We start from the raw sequence: 18,277 nt of genomic DNA on the forward strand, positions 1-18,277 counted from the left end.
ATCCTAAAATTTTAATATAATTATTTTTGTTAATTTTAGTAAAAAAAAATATTAGTGTAAGAGTTTATTTGAATTAAAAAGATTAAAAGAGTTTTACTATTGTAAAGATAATTATTATAGTGATAATACAATATTGTATATCTAGTTTGGATCAAATATTTGTTATATTTGAATTTGTGATCCTTGAAAATGATTTAAGTGTTATCTTGTTTTATCTTAATGTATGTTGAAATAAAATAAAACATTAGATATTGTTAATAGTTAGATAAATCTAGACAATGGAGTAGAAAAAGATAAAGAAAGATTTAGTCTGCCAAATCTATTATCAATATATCTCATGTGACTCAATCTTAATCATATACTCTTGCACTTATATAAGGATAGTCAATTCTATTTCTCCTAGAACTTTATAGTTAGTCTCTCTCAAAAAGTAGAAAATAAGTAGAGTACGTAGGGTTGAAAAGAAAGAAGAAATTAAGAGAATCTTGTTGACCCAGTAAATAGAGCAGAGGAAAAATAAGCTGAGAATGAAAATTACAATGCTTTAAGAGGTGAGTAAAACAACACTTTTCTAAACTTTAATGGTATAAATCTTCGAGAATATGCCTTCTTGAATATTACTAGTTATAAATTGATACATTTATATTTGCATTAATTGATCCCAGCATTGATTGTGAGAATTTAGGTTTTGAGGTTTTCTTGTATGAAATTTTTTAAGTGTTTAATATATCTATTCATATATATATATATATATATATATATATATATATATATATATATATATATATATATATATATATATATATATATATATAATATATAATTTAAGTGTTTATGCCTATGAATGTGTTTAATTATGTATATGTATGGAGTATTGTTGGATCAAGTGGCCTCAGAATAATTAAGAAGGGGGGTTGAATTAACTATGAACGTGTCTTGACTAATTAAAAATCTATCATTCTTAATGTTACCAGATTCAATTAGGCTTTTATTACAAGTTAAGAAAGTAAAGAACAAAATAGAAACTTAACCAAAAGTAAAAGCGATAATTAAAAGTACACGGGAAATTAAAGAGTGTAGGGAAGAAGACAAACACAAGATTTATACTGGTTCGGCCACAAACCGTGTCTACATCCAGTCCCCAAGCAACCTGCGGTTCTTGAGATTTCTTTCAACCTTGTAAAACCTTTACAAACCAAAGATCCACAAGGATGTACCCTCCCTTGTTCTCTTTGAATAACCAAGTGGATGTACCTCCACTTGAACTGATCCACAAGAGATGTACCCTCTCTTGTTCTCAGTATAACAATCCCAAGTAGATGTACCCTTTACTTATACCACAAAGGATGTACCCTCCAATGCGTTGGGACAAATAATTCTCAGGCGATTAGTCCTTTGAATCTTTGTAAGGGGAAACAAAAGATATCTCAGGCGGTTAGTCCTTTGAAATATTTTGCTTAAGGGGAAGGGAAGAATCAAAAGAATTCTCAGGCGGTTAGTCCTTTGAATCTTTTGCAAAGGAGAAGAGAGACACAAAAGAATTCAGGCGGTTAGTCCTTCGTTCTTTTGGCAAAGGGAGAAGAGAATGAAAAAGATAATAGCACAAGTTTTTGAACAAAGAACTTTTCTTGGAAGAGAAATGTTGATAAAAAATTTTAGAAAGATGAAGAAAATGAATCAGAAAATTCTGTAGAAAGATATTGAAAGATTGATTGAAAGATGTTGAGAGATGATGTTGAAAAGATTGAAAGATAGATGATTCAATATGATTGATGATTATTGAAACTCATGCCATGGTCACATATTTATAATCTCTTGATGACTTAAGTCAAAGCTTATGACTCTTGGCAATTTCTTTAAAACTAGTCACTTAAAAAAGTTGTGACTTTTGGAAAAATCTTCAGAAACAAGTCACTTGAAGAATTGTGACTTTTGGAAATGTATTTTTGAAATCAGTCACTGGTAATCGATTACAATTAAGGTGTAATGATTACACATCAACAGATGTGACTCTTCATTTTGAATTTTGAAAATTAAAATGTTTAGAAGCTCTGGTAATCGATTATAAGTATTGTGTAATCGATTACACAAGTTTAAAATACTTTAAAACTATTTAAACATAAGTTGTAACTCTTGAAATTTGAAACCTTAACATTTTAAAACACTGGTAATCGATTACTACCTTCTGGTAATCGATTACCAGAGAGTAAAATTCTTTGGTAATGATTTTGTGAAAACTTCTTGTGCTACTCAATGTTTTGAAAAACTTTTTAGTACTTATCTTGATTGAGTCTTCTCTTGATTCTTGAATCTTGATCTTGATTATTCTTGAATCTTGAATCTTGATTCTTGAATCTTTGGAATTTTCTTAACTCTTGATTCTTTGGCATCATCAAAATAACCTTGGAAGACATTGCTTCCACAGTATTGTTCCTACGATGAATTGCTATTTTATGAAATTATGGTACTGACATGGTGTCATATTGAGGATAATTATGATTGATGCAAACTTTTTAAGAATTCATTTAACAATTATTTGAGATGACACTTTTCTTATTATTGTGAGAGTCGGTCATTACCTTTCGGGAAGAAATGATGGTAAACATTCTACTAGGGGAATAGGATGATAGATACCTCCATCTGGGGTGGGAAAGAGATTTCAGATACTTCCGTCTATGATGGAGAAGGCAGTAGGATGCCATTACAAGGAATATGAACTCATAAACCCTTTAAAGAATCTAAGATCCACATTGGATCCAAGAACCAAAGAGTTGAGTTTAGTGATTCCGAGAATCATCGAGTTGTATGTGAGTTTATTTGAATGCATTGAGGTGTTTAAATATTTTATTTATTGAAAATGTTATGAAAGTAAATTGTGATTATTTCAATTTGACTTTTATTGGTGTATGTGATGAAGGGTGTTACAATTGTGACCTAGTAGGTTGTTGGTATATGTCAGTTATGATGATTGTGGTCTAGTTGACTATTTGTGTATGTCAATTGTAATGATAATTGTGATGATTGACTATAATAAGAAATTGTGAGGATCGATGATTATATAAGTGATTATTTTGATGGAAGCATGATGTTGATGATAAGTGAGGATTATGTTGTTATCATTATGTTGTATGAATCGATTTGAAATAGTTGAGCTGAAATCTTTGAAGTTCAATCATTATTAAAAGGAAAGAACATTTTATATAAGATGAATCTTGTAAACTTTCGACCTTTTGAGGGATACTATTTTTGAAGTGTATAAAATTAGTTTTACTTTTCTCCATAAATTGTTTAGGTTTATTAGTATATGTACGTTTTGTCTCGGTGAGCTTACCCTTGTGTGTTGCACACGTGGTTTATGCATGTGATCATCTCGAACCTGACCTATGTGGGGGGCATATGGTTTATAGGCTGGATCTTTCTCTTGGAGGCATGGTAGATGGAGCAAGCATGGGCTTTAAAGTTATGTTCTCATCTTCCTTTTCTTGGGTTTAGTATTATGTATAAAGACGACCAGATTAGGTTTATATTAGATATATATTCAAAGAGTTTTAAGTAATCAAAGTTTTGTCTTGTTAAAGGTTGAAGTGTCATATGACAACATATTTGATTTAGTCATGTAATTTAAATACATGGTTTATATCTTAGTTTTGAGTTTTAACTATTGGTTTTGGAATCACAAAAAGTTTAGACAGTATTTCCATAATTAAACTAATGAAAGAATTTTTTTTTAATTAAAATAAGATTAAAACTTTACTTGTGTTAGTTGTGTAACAAAGGTGGGTCGTTACACTTAAATGAGAATGAATGTGCTCAATTAGTAAGAAAGAAAACGCAATTCAAGGTTAGTTAAAATTTAAAAACAGAGAAAGAGACACAAGTTTCTTATACTTATTCATATCTACCATTGAGACCATGTCTAGTTCTTGGTTAACCCACCAAGTTCAACTATAACTAATGCCAAGTTATAAGTATTCTTTCCCAAAGTCATTTCTAACTCAAATCCTAAGTGGTTTTGCAATTGTCTCTTCAAGCAAACTCCTAAGTATTTTTTGAATCAAAGCCTTTTTAGGCTTCAACAAAGAGATTGATTCAAGTTTAAGGGCCCACAAAATGTTTCGTCTTACAAATGGATTATAAATTTAAAGCTTAAGTCTTACACTCTTAAGATATATAAATGATTTTGAGAACTTAGTTTCTAGCTAGGATAAAATTACAAACAGATTTGAATTCAAAGCTGGCTTGTTTATGTGTAAGTTTTTCTAACTTGAGAACTTCGAATTCAAGTCTTCAAGTATATATAAACAACTTCAAAGGATGATAGTTGTAACTTGTGAAGTTTTCATCTTCATCTATTGGTGGAAATAATCATCGAAGCATTTAATGCAAGTCATTAACTTGTCATGTTCATATGATAAATCAGTTTATCATACTATTTCTACACTTCATATCTTGTGTAAGTGATCATATTTGCTTTTCTGTATGCAAATACTTTGCAACTTGTTTTGACATGCCTTTTAATGTAGTAGGCAGTTTTTTAGTTGACTTCTTTCTGATTCATACATTTGGACAGATCCTATGAAGAAAATAACATTTATTCTCTACAAAGAGGACCAAAACACCAAAGCATTGAATATTCATATATGCATAAATCCAACATCCAAATGTGAGCATCTATTAACACAAACTAAAACACTAACAAGCTTTCATCTAACAACATTCAAACAAAGATATAAATACTTAGCATTTGTTTGCATAAATAGAAACATTTGGTCCTATATTTTTTAAAAAAGGACCAAAATGGTCCTTCCGTTAATGGAAACTTAATGTCGTTAATATATCTAAGATAGTGGCAATTGTTATCCGCCACTGTTATACCTTTTACAAATTTGAAAAACACAACCATCTTCTTCGCATCACAACTGCCCTCCTCCCATCCTTGCCTTTCAACAACACTCTCACACCAGATCTCATAAACCCAAATCTCACAAGTTGCATAACAATGAACCTCCTAAACCCAACAAATTATAAAAACATTTTAAAAAAAATCCTAACATTTACTTCCTTCAATTCCCTTTTGATACAAGAGAAGTTAAAAATTGACACCAACCAATTGTTACGGCTTGAGCAAAGGCTGAAAATTTGAATCCTCCTTAGACTCGCACACAATGTCAACATCCTCCTACATTTATCAACGACATGAAGCTTTGCCTCAAACAAACACAGATCTAGCACATAGAGTTCGCCCTTTAACTCCTTGGAGATTTGCGCACATTTGTGCAAAGCCCTTCCAATGACATCATTTCTTGTTGAATTTGTGGTTAAACAGCACCCATCACAACAAGTTCATATTTGGCACGACGACACATATCTTCATCGATGGCTATGCCAGTGAGTAAGTTTTTGTTGGGGTGGTGAGGTAGATCTATACCAGTGGACCTGGATGCCCTAGAGCTCCACCACTCGTGCGTTGGCGGTGTTGTCGATGAGCTCACATGCCACGGTGAGGTCAAGCCTTGCGAACGAGATTTTGCACTTCATTAAGGCCTACGGATGCAAGATCACACATTTGAAGAACTCCTTGTAGATGTCAGGGAGAACGAAGATGCAATAGTGGTTGGAGGATTAAGAATAATAGGGTTTCAAAAATTAAATTAGATTGAACCCTTATTAAGGAAATTGGGGGTTTTGTTTTGAGCTAGTTTTCCACCATTTTAAGACCATTCATTCTCGACTTTTGGATCGTGTGTTCTCTTTTTGGATTGTGGTGTGATTGGTATTCTAGATTTGAATATTTTTGTTGTATGTTGTTGAGTTGGAGTTGAAGATGGGGATGATGGGGGAGGAGGAAGGAGAAGGAAAAAGAAAAGGAGGAAGATGAAGGAAAGGATATTTTGTGGCAGTTTTAAACCGTTAATACCTTTAGTTTATCAACAACACCAACTTTAGATAAATGGAAGAACAATTTAGAATCAATTTAAAAGGATAAAAGACCAAAATGAACTTTTTAAAAGGTAAATGACAAAAAAATAAGATAAATGATCAAATATGTCATTTGACCTTTGTGTTTTACTTCTCAAGGAATGAATAATTTAACTCCCACATGATAAGAATAACATTATATGTGTAAAATTTCTATTTCTATCATTTAACTTCTTCACACTCCATTTTCTTAAAAAAAAAAAAGTAACACTTCTATCAAATTTTAGTTGTTAATCAAATAACATATTTTTTGTTTGGGTGAACACGTACTATTTCCTACTTCTGATCACGAACTAATATCTCAAAATATTAAAATTCTTAAATGTGTTTGGATGAGGGAATTTAAAATTATGAGAAATTTTAAATTCTAAGAATTTCAAATACTTCAATTGAAATTCTTTTATTTTCAAAATTTTGTGTTTGGATAAAAAAAAATTAAAATTGTGAGGATGAAAAAAAATAAATGCAAAGAGAAGAGAAGATATGTTTAGTGTGCTTCCAAAGAGAAGAATATTGATGTAGCATGGGGAGTCGCAAGGGAACCGGGACATGACGGCGTACACCACCATACCCGACCACAACATTCAGTCAACGACGCAAGGCATGGCCCAGGCCCTCTGCACTGGCAAGCACCTCCACCGCGTGATAGGCAGCAACGATTGCTCCCTTGACTGACAGGTGTAGTTCTACATGTCCCCCTACGCTCGCACTCGATCGACGCTCCGCGAGTTCGAGAATGAGATTTCAGAAACTTTCAGGTGGAAGAGAGGATGAAGGTTATAAAAAAAATACACTAACGTTTTGAAAAGTTTTTCTATCAAGAAGAAAATTTTAATTTCTCACCTTTTAGAAGGAAATTAAAATTCCATATTTTTAATTGTTTAAAATTCCAAAAATTTAAATTCTTCATAAAAAGCATCCAAACAATGAATTTTAGATCAAAGAAATTTAAATTCTCTGATAAATTACTTTCCTCAGTTAAAATTCTCTATCCAAACGCACTCTTAAGAAATTGTCTTTTTCCAAAAATTATTTTTTATATACATAAAGAACAAAGTTATTTGTCAATTATCTTACACCATATTGATAATCAAATATATATATATATATATATATATATATATATATATATATATATATATATATATATGTAATAATTTATCATTATAATTTCAAGAATGTTATTACCATGAATTAAAATAGATAATTTAAAACAAATTTCTTCTAAAAAATATATATTTTATGGTCTTTTAGTTTAAGATTTTGGTAACATATTTCTTATATTATTTTCACTAAACTCTTATAAAGGTTAGGTTAAGATAAAAGTTTAATAGTTAGAGTTAAAATCAAGGCCAGTCCAACACATTAGTAGGCCTAAAGCGAGCTTCGAAATGAGACTTTTTTGTTGGCAAAAAAATGAAACTTTTTGTAAACTAATAAAAGATTTAATAAAATTATTCATATTTTATTTAAAATTAATTTTTTGGGCTTTTTGGGACACAAAATCATTTATTAAATTATTGTAATCAATTTCATGTAACATTTCTTTTTCAATTGATAATAAAGTCAAACCATTTAATTTTTGTTGAGACATTGTTGATTTTAGATAAAATTTTATTAGTTTTAATTTTGAAAATTTTCTTTATGTTGAAACAACTGAAATCGTTAACATTATATATTTTAAAATAAAACAATGACTATAAATCAAGATTAAAGAGTGTTATTGTTTTTTATTCAAAATTAAAAGAATTAAATGAGTTAATGAGATTTTTTTTTATTTCTAAACATGTAGGCGAAAAACTTTTTACAACCTCACGTATAATAACACATAGTGTTATCACTGAGTCGCAATCCTTGATAACACATGTGTTTAATATATATATATATATATATATATATATATATATATATATATATATATATATATATATATATTAATTGCAAAAAAATATTTTTTGGTGGGCCTAAAGTAAGGGTTTGGGCCACCTTACCCTTAGGCCAACCTTGGTTAAAATTGTGAATAAAAAAAAAAAACACAATCAATAAACAAAAGTAAGAGAATGTAATGTTATTCCTTTGAACTCAAACTTTAAAGCAACATATTAGTAAGTAATGTAAAAAATAATTAAAAGAAAATATAAATCATAAAAAATAAAGCATGTTTCAATTCAAACTTTTTTCTTGACTAATGGACGAACAAGGAAAAAGAAAGTATAAATAGTTATTTTGAGCCTTTAAAGTGTTAGACGATGATAAATTGATTTTTCAAACACAAAAAAAAATAATCATTGAATATATAAAAGTATAATAAATTGATCTTGCAAATAATTTAATAACAAATTAATACTTAAACTTCATAACTTAATATTAATTTGATTATAAAAAATATAACTTATTATCAAATTGATTATTGAGATTCAAGTGAAAAAATGAAATAAAAGTTTTAAATTAAAATAAAATATAAAAATATAAATCTTGAATCCATTATATTATTTATTTCTCTTTTTCTTCTCTCTTTTGACCTAAACGTCTCACTGGGACAAAATAATATTTATCAAATACTATACGGATTATTTATCAAAAAAAGAATGAAATTTAAATAAATAAGAACACCAACTGACCAAAGTGACTCTCAACAGACAAGCCACTCATTACTCAACACGTACACAAGTCCCCCCAAAAGGCAACATAATACTAATAAAAGGAAAGAAAATTAAAAACCCGTGGTCGGTTAACCGCAAAGCTATAAGGGACCTAGCACAATAAATAAATAAAAAAGGAAAATCCTTTTATCGTAAGAGAATCTCGATGTATTAGCCGTTGATTGTGGTGATCTTGTTCTGATCATACACGTGGACGGTTAACGTTTTCTCTGTTTGAGAGTACAAAATCATAAAAAGCTGGGTCGCAGAAAACGACAACATAGACTCAGCACCTTAAAGTCATGAAAACAAAACTACAATACAACCCGTGGTTATTCATTGGTAAAGCACTTAACCATGGTTAGGTTAAAGTTTGTTCCTTAAATGCTGGTTTCGTGTATGCTCGGCAACTGGGTAGGAGGGTAGGCTTAATTTAACAACAGCAGAACTCAACGTCTCAACCACAACTTTTAACCTCTTCCAAATTAATAATTCCTATATTATAAATTAAAATATACAATATACAACTAAAAAAAATATATAAAATGTGTTTTTGTTAATTTAATGTTTTCAACATTGGATTTTAGTTCTTTAAAAAAGTATATCCGATTTTATCATCTCGAATTTTAAAATACAACACTTCTAACCTCAATTTAATCTTTAATTGCGTTTATAAAACACCATCTAAGTCACTCTAAAGAATGATAATTTACAGTGTTTTGGTACAATTTGATTTGATTTTTAGATAGAAATTCATTCAAACAAAACATTAAAAAGTATAATTTAATTTACTTCAATTTAAATATAACATCAAAATCAAACCCATCTTTTGAGAGGTTTGATTTGTTTGGTTTTACAATTTTTTATTTCTTGATTTAAAATTTATCAATTAAATTTACATAATTATTATTAATTGTTGATTAAAAATTATTATTTTCATCTTTGTTTATTATTATTAAAAAAAGATATTACCAACTTCTTTTCTAACATAATAGTAATTTATGTATAAATTGATATTTTTTTTATCTATATAAATTAAACATGATACCAAAAAATTTATAACATTCTTATATCCTATTCATTCAACTAAACTAAACTCCCTTATACATTACTTGATATTTAATATTATATTTGAACATACTCATCCATCATTTTCTAATATATAAAAGTAAAATATATATATATATATATATATATATATATATATATATATATATATATATAAATTATGAAAAAGAAAATATAATAAATTATTCAACACTTATTATTAATTATCATAATAAAAATTACATATTATAAACTTGTTATAAAAACTAAAAAGGAGTACAATATAAATTGCATACTATAATTATTATAAATTTAAACTAATACTAGTTACATAATGCGAAACATTCATTAAATATAATCAATGTAATTTTAATATGTAGTTTGATTTTTGGATTTTTTAGATTTGATAGTTTTTGATTTTTTTTATTGGTTTAACCGTTTACAAATGGTCTTATTTGATTTTGAACAATCCTATTGATAATCATAATGATGTATATCAAAATTAAAGAGATTAAAATAAGATATTTTTTAAAAAAGAACTATAAATATATTTTAAAAACTTAAAGAGAACAAAAATATATTTTATTAATTTAAAAACCAAAATTTATTTATTAACTATTTCAATTTTTTTAAATATCTATGTATTTGATCTTCTTAACTACTTATCTATTTTTGTGTAAACAAATAATTATCTATTTTAATTTATTATTTTAAACCTTCACCATTGAATTAAATTTCAACAATTTTTAAAATAAATTATTAATAATTAAAAATTAGTTTACATCACAATTTAAACTATTTATTATAAATATAATTTATATATTTTTTAAAATATTATTTATTTAACTTTTTTTGGAAAGATTATTTACTATAACTACAATACTTATTAATGTATATTTACTTGTGCTCTTTAATTATATATGTGACTTTTTTTATATTATTATAGTCAATAGTCAAATTCTTATTATTATTATTATTTATAACAAAAGCGTTTCAAAAGCTTGATAAAAGAAAAATGGGATTTTCTATACTATTTAGTTGTCTAATTAATTTAATTCTCCAAATGATTAATAAAATTATTTTATTAATTACCAAGTTATATAATACTACTATTTGTTAATCAACTACTAATTTGTTAGGGATCTATGTGGCTAATTATTTTAAATCTTCTCACATTATCTTATATATATAAATTATTATAAACTTTGTAAAATGATTTTCCATAACTATCGATAAAAAAAACTAATCAACCACTAATCTCCATTTATTAACAAGTTTTCCGCTAAAAAAAAATGGAATTTTCTAGTGTAACATAACGTACACAAAATATTTTAGTGTCTAAAAATGGGATAGGAAAGTAATTTAAACATGGTGCCGATTTAAGAACAATGTAGTGTACTTTTTACTTTTTGCATCTCAAAAATATGAGAAGGGATGCGCTTTTGTGGTTACGTGGCAGCAAACTAGTTAAACATTTGTCACAATCGAAGTGAAAGTAGCAATTTTGTGTGTGACACGGCACACAAAGTTAGTAACGCGCAAAGAAAGAGAGAGAGAGTGTGTGTGATAGTACAGAATACAGATACACAGTACTGCACTGCACGAGTTTCACACACACTTTGTCATTTTTATTACCGCATTTGGAGTTTCTTCTCTCTCTATCATCTCTCTGAAGGTTCTAGAGCACATAGAGAGAAAAAACCCAGGTGGGGGGTTTCTTCAGTTCTTCTTTCATTTTTGGCTCTCTTTTTTTCTTTTTTTGAATTTTTTGGGCCCTTTTTTGAGACATTATTTATATTTATCCCTTTTTCTTATTATTGGTGGCACTGGTTTGTTTTTTGATTGAGGTTCTAATGTTTTTTTGTTTCTTGTACTATGTGGGGTTTTTCTGTTGTAGAATGATGCTATGTTTTTTTTTTTTTTTTTACATTTTATTTTCTGTACTGCGTATGCATAAGAATGATTAAGAATGTTTGTAGCAATTTTTCAATGGTCTATTGCCCCCTCCCTAAAAAAAACACTTTTTTTTCACCTTTTGCATTTGGGGTTTGATGCATTGAAGTGAATGTTATTTGCTGTCAATGTAAATTATGCCTTTGCTGTTCATTTATGTGACATGCAATCAAAATATTAATCTTTTTCTGACATGAAAGTGGATGCGTTAGATTATATCGGCTTAAATTGTCTGTGGGTATTCTTGATTGATTATTTTTCAGATTGTGTTCTGTTATTTATGTGAGAAAATCTGTGGTTTTTTCAGTTTGTGTTTTGAGATAATGCTGAGGAAGAGGACCAGGTCAATCCAGAAAGATCAACACCACACTGGTCAAATGGCAATCTCTGATACCAATTCTGAGTCTCATGCTTTGGGGAGCAATGGCAAAAGCAACTCAATTTTCAATTCCCCTCTTCTGTTTGTGGGCATGGGTCATAAGGGCTTGTTGGATTCTGATTCAGTTAAGAGCCCCACTTCACCATTAGATTTTGGTTTCCTTTCAAACCTAAGCAACCCCTTTAGAACCCCAAGTTCATTGTCCAATGAGGGACAACATAGGAGTTGGAACTGTGCCAAAGTAGGTCTAAGTATTATAGATTCTTTGGAAGAATGTTCTAAGTTTTCTGGGAAAATTCTCCAGGCTTCAGAGAGCAAGAAGACTAGTCTTTGTCCTCCAATGATTACTAAAGCCCCAAAATGTAAATCCTATATGGATTCTGCTCAGGCATCTAAATCTTTACCTAAAGATTTTTGTAAGATTACTTGTACTCAAAATGGTTCTATTTTCCCTAAGGGTGAGTCCACTGTTCTTTCTGAGATTGGAGAGGCCCCTCTAGAATATGAGTCCTTTGGGAAAACTGTGTCTTTTTCATTGGACTCTTGCAGTCCAATTAGAAATCTGTCTGGTTTAACTGGTTCCGACTTTGATTCTGACTCTGAGAATTTTGCATTGAAACAGATGTGCTCCCCTCCTCATTTTATTGGAGGAAGCCAAAATAACACAAAATTTTTGCTACCTTCTGAGGTACATTCAAACCCTGTAGCTGCAGTCTCTTCTAATGAATTTATCGAGTCTCTATCGGCTAGTGAGATTGAACTCTCTGAGGATTACACCTGTGTGATTTCCCATGGTTCTAATCCAAAAACAACCCATATTTTCTGTGACTGCATTTTGGAAAGTCATGTTAATGATTCTGAAAGACATTATAAGGCTGAAGAGGAGGGAACGGGATTGCCCCTTTTCAGTGTTAACATTTTGCATACTCCAAGCCAATATCCTTCTCATGACTTCTTAAGTGTCTGTCACCATTGCAACAAGAAGTTGGAAGATGGGAAAGATATTTACATATATAGGTAGATTAACAGTATCGCATCTCTTATGTTTTGACTTGAAGTTCCTTTGAATTTGATGGATAGAGTGTGGCTCTAATATTGGCTTCCTTTACCCTTTGATATCCTGCAGAGGTGAAAAATCATTTTGCAGTTTGAGCTGCCGCGAAATAGAGATCACGAACGATGAGGAGCAAGAGAAATCCAATTCATCACCTGAAAACTCTCCAAAGTGGGGACTTGGAGGGAAATTTTTTTAAACAGGCACCCCCAGAGCTACATAGAGGCATTCCTGCCATTGGCACCAAGTCCATGAAGCGAGTAGACGCGTCTGATCATCCGTTCTAAAAGAGCTGTTTTTTGTTTGCATCTATTGGCAGCCATGGATGATTGTTTTGTACATCACTGCGTTTGCTATTTGTTTTTCAGCTTTCATGGTCTTGGCGGTTGATGGCTCTCCACAGCTACTAGATTTGGTTTCCATATATAACTACATATATGTATGGTATGGCATTATATTATAGGGTTTTAAGCTTAATTTTTCATACAAAAAATCAAGGGTTTAAGCCCATTTTTCTTGGCTTTCCCGCTTGTTTGCATTATCTCTATGTTGTGTCAAGAATCAGTGTATGCCAATCCAAACAAGTTTTTGAGTTGAAGGTTATACTACTGTTGTAGTGCTTATGAAATTATTTTCTTTGTTTTGGATTGCAAATCAAAAAATTGATTGATTTGGTATTTTCTGCATTCTGTACTGATTCAACAGTAATCCTTACATGTACTAGCCTAGAGTATGATTTCATTTGAATGAATTGTAACTTGTAAGCATGAAATCTGACAGGAAAACTATTCCTTGCCCTGGGATTTTGAATATTTGATGCTTAATATTGCTCCATTGTGCCAAGCATATGACTCTTATGATTCATATTCTTGTAATGTTTCTTAGATTACTTCCCTTGTTTGTTGGGATGGGGATACGGAAGTGGCATGATTTCAATATGGACTTGATTGTTTTAAAGTTGGGTAAAATTGATTTAGAATTAGTTTTAAAAGTTTTGAATAATACAATTGGAATGTCTTTAAATTTATCAGTTACAAATTAACATTTTGAAATTCTGTTTAAATTAATCAGTTTTAAATTAACATTTGATTGTGTGTGTTTAAACTAATACTATCAGCAATGAATGAACATTTGAATGTGTGTTATGAAAATGGTAGAATGGCTTGTCTAAAAATGAGGAAAAAAGAGAAATTATATTTCTATAATTTTTTTATGACAGATAGAAAGATAAGAAGAAAAAATGCAGAGATAAAATGATTAACTAATGTGATAAAGAGAGAACAAATAGTACAAGTTTTATAAAAAAAAAATGTGTATATGATTGATGCAAGAAAAAAATAATATCACGTTGAGTCTCCGTGCCAGGCAAATTCTCCTATATTCTTTTAACTTGGTCCAAAGCATTAAAGCATCTTCCTGGACATCAAGTAATATAATGTGATAAGACCCGAATACCACTGTTCTGTGGTCTATACTTGTATCAGAACATATTGAAAAGCATGTTGACCTAAGTGAGACTTAGGTGCAAGCTTCAAATTTCCTAGTATTGACTCCTTCAGCCAACCACAAGAAACTTATCATCCATGAAGTCAAATTCCGGACTCTAATCTAGCAGAGTATTTTTTTATTCTTTTTTTATATGTAGGAATCAAAGATTGTATTAGGAGATGTATAACAGTGATGTATCTTACTTACTAATGGAGTTAGATTTCTTTAGTATCTAATATAATATCTTCTTATTTAGGGAAAATTACACTTATTTCCTATTTCCTATGAGGTCTTTTCAAAGGATATTTACACTTATAATTTTCAAACAAAACACTCATCTCTCTTATTTATTTAATCAAGTGATGCACACAACCCTGCAATGTTACTCTATTAACGAGAGATACTCAACTATTTTCACAACTCTTCACCAAACGATTCTTAAGACAAAAACATATTTTATATTATAAAGATAATGCTATAATGTGTACCTCTAGATTCTCAACAGTGTTGCTATATAGTATTAGAAAAATGTTTGTTCTTTTATATGTTTCTCTCATTCTCTTTTCATTGTATTTTTTTGAATTTTTTATAGAGAAAATTGGTATCCTAACCTTATATAAATAAAGAGGGATACCAAAATTTTAAAGGATTATTTTTTGATGCCATCTTGGGGGAGATGGGTATATATCATTTTAGAAGAAGGATGAAAAAGGAAGAATTATGAATATTTTGTGAAATTACACAAACTCCTCTTTCTTTTTTCAACTCCAACATTTATCTCTTTAGTTGTTTGAAAAATATACACTCACATTCGCTTTGTACATTATATTAAAATCTCTTAATTGTTTGAAAAATATTACATTGTATTTTTTTTATTAAAGGGTTAATGTAAATGTTAAAAAAAGTAAGAAGAGCTTATGTAATTTCACTAACCCTCGTAAGTGATTAATGTAATATACTTTTTTAGAAAAGTGATTTTTTACATCGATTATAATCATAATCGAAGTTGCTTTTGTACATCGGTTATAATTATATCTGACGTCAAAATTCAAAATCACCTATCTCTAATAGATAGTTTTTGAAACCACCTAGTTTGGTATAGTTTTATAAAACTACCTAAAACTACCTAGTTTGGTAAAAAAAGTCAACCTTTATGACAATTATTTATAATAATAAAATTTACATATTGAATTGCACACATGGGCTAAAATATGAATTAACAAAAGGAAACTTATTCACCAAAATTATGTCGATCCATGTGGTACTAGGGTTGAATTCTTTAAACAAGGTCTTAAGTTCATTTTTTGTAGATGAAAGAAACATGGTTGGAAGGAGAGAGATCTCCCTAAAGATAGTCATTCATTTAGGTTTTTTGACGAAAACTAATCATTAGTAAGACTAATGTATACTTCGCATCTATAACATGGTGACCCCACACAAAAGAAACTAATTTGTACAAGTATACCTCCCTTGGTCAAAGTCAAAGACTTTCTCCCTTTTCTAATTTCTCTCTCTTAATGACTGACACTTAATAATAAAATTAAACACAAAAAAACGCATGTCACTGCTCGTATATCTTCTCGATTATATATATATATAAACTTACTATTTCTCCTTTAAAATAAACTTATTTATCAACATTATGTTGGTCTGAGTGATATTAGGCTCAAATTCTTTTAGTAGGGTTTGATGTTCAATTTTGTGGATGAAAGAAACATGGTTGATAATAGATTGAGATTTCCGATAAAGATTAGTCATTAGTAAAATTGATGGGTAATTTGTTCCCATAACATGTTGACCCTCCAGAAAAGCAAGCTCATTTGCACAAGTACACCATGACTCACTCTCCCTTTCTAATTTCTCTCACTAATTTACTGACATTTAATAATAATTAAACCCTCACAATGAAATGTATGCTACCGCACCTATATCTTATCAATTAAATTTAAATAAAAAATGATAACTTCTTTGTTAAGTTTTTACTATTTCTTCATTGATTCCCATGTGTTAAATTGTCATCTTAGATATCTATAAATGCATATCAGTTATATCATAACAACATAAGGTGTGACACCCTTTACTCCAAATGATTCATTTTAATAATGCTGTGGATGATAAGAAAAATGCATGTACTGTGTGAAGCATTTGACTTTGTTAGATGAATGTTTTTGTAACAACAAACTTTTAAGAAACAGTTTTGAAGTCTAATCAACTTTTGATACAAATGGAAATGCCTTGAAGTGCTTTCAAAGAAACACGACTAATCAAGAAGCATGGGGAACAAGGTGTGAAGCATTGTCTGCAATGTTGGTTTTTTGAATTTGAAGTTTATCCAACTTCAGAAGCAGGAAACCGAAAGCAGAAGGGCAATAGTGATTTCTGTATCAAAGTGTAGATATCGGAAGTTGTACATGACTTAAGGATGATCAAAAGATGCAATGTTGAGATAACAAGTGAAGATAGGCGTGTCTACACAGTTAAGAAGCATACACCAGGAACTATAACAGTGTATACCATGTAACAATGTTTTGATGCACTAACAGTCTATACCATGTAATAGCGTACTGATGCACAGCTTCGATGAAGTTCTCTTGATCCAACAAATCAATTCAAAAGAAGAGAAATTTAAGTCCTACATTAGCATGGCAACCATAAGAAGAAAAATAGTCTCTTACAGTCTACAATAGTCGAGAGAACATCAACACCATTTTGAAAAAGACATACTTTTCTGAAGAAGTAGCAAGCCTCATGACTGAGCTAGAAAAAAGGAGAAGCCATAAGTTCTAAACCAACAACAAGCACCAAAGGACAAAATTCAAAATTCAAGTAGTGTGCAAGCTGTTCCAACTAAGAAAGGAAGAGGAACCAACCAACTGTGTGATGGAGACAACTCACAACACATCTCCTTGGCATCCAAGCCTCTCAAAAATAGGAGTAATGGATCTCATTGGCCTCCAAGACAAGGTGCAACAATCATCTTTAAGAAAGTCTATACAAGGACATTGAAGTGTAGTTGGAGTTCTTTGCTAGAAGGAAAAACAATAGAAAGGACATATCTTAAAAGCCTAATCAACTTCTGATACTAGACTTTTTAGCTCAAGCTCTCTTTTTTTGTATTTATCTATAGAGTCTATAAACATCTTCTCAAGGGGAGTTTATTGATGAATTTTTCCTGAGAGATGTATTAGTTACATGTCCAAATATAACCCATTTAGGATAGGGAACCTTAGAAGAGTAATCAGGGGATTGCTGCTTTTGAAGGTTAAGCGTGACTACAATGTCTTCTTGTGTTAGTCAAGTGATAGTTGCTACTGGGGGTTTGAAGTCTGGATAGGTTTTTCGAAAGAATACTTGGATAGATTGCTTGCATAGGCTTGGAGAATACTGAGGTGTAGGAGCCTGGGGAGGTTTTAAGAAAGAAAGAATAGTCGAATGGTGCTTGTGTTAGTGGAAAGTCTACCGTTGAAGGTATTGGATGTAATTCAAGTGGGATGAATTCCTTTGTATGCTTCATCCTTCCTGCTTTTGATTTGTGTGTCTCTGAATCTTTTCCTTGAGTAGCTTGATTTTTAAATGATTATATCTTTGATATAAAACATTTTTAAGCTTTCTCAAATTGTTTTTACAAGTCTAGAAGCATACACGTACTCATTGATTAGATTAAGAAAACATATTCTACCTATCATGAATATAATATTATATGAGTAACTTTTGAAGTAGTAAATGAGGATATTT

General features: G+C 30.0%; 1 protein-coding gene across 1 annotated transcript; it reads left to right on the forward strand.

The window, feature by feature from the left end:
* Positions 1-11,215: 11,215 nt before the first annotated feature.
* On the forward strand, positions 11,216-13,888 carry LOC100804101 (FCS-Like Zinc finger 10). The gene is made up of 3 exons (XM_006601047.4): positions 11,216-11,374; positions 11,929-13,017; positions 13,127-13,888. The coding sequence occupies exons 2-3, from the start codon at positions 11,945-11,947 to the stop codon at positions 13,251-13,253; spliced, it is 1,200 nt and encodes a 399-aa protein (XP_006601110.1). The 5' UTR covers positions 11,216-11,374; positions 11,929-11,944; the 3' UTR covers positions 13,254-13,888.
* Positions 13,889-18,277: the final 4,389 nt, after the last annotated feature.

This window comes from Glycine max, chromosome 17, assembly GCF_000004515.6.
Source record: "Glycine max cultivar Williams 82 chromosome 17, Glycine_max_v4.0, whole genome shotgun sequence".
In the NCBI taxonomy this organism is placed as follows: domain Eukaryota; kingdom Viridiplantae; phylum Streptophyta; class Magnoliopsida; order Fabales; family Fabaceae; genus Glycine; species Glycine max.

Excerpts from the sequence above, each read along its gene's own strand:
- LOC100804101 (XM_006601047.4), top strand. The coding sequence starts at position 11,945 with ATGCTGAGGAAGAGGACCAGGTCAATCCAGAAAGATCAACACCACACT. Across the intron at positions 13,018-13,126 it reads AAAGATATTTACATATATAG|AGGTGAAAAATCATTTTGCA; the intron begins GTAGATTAACAG and ends GATATCCTGCAG.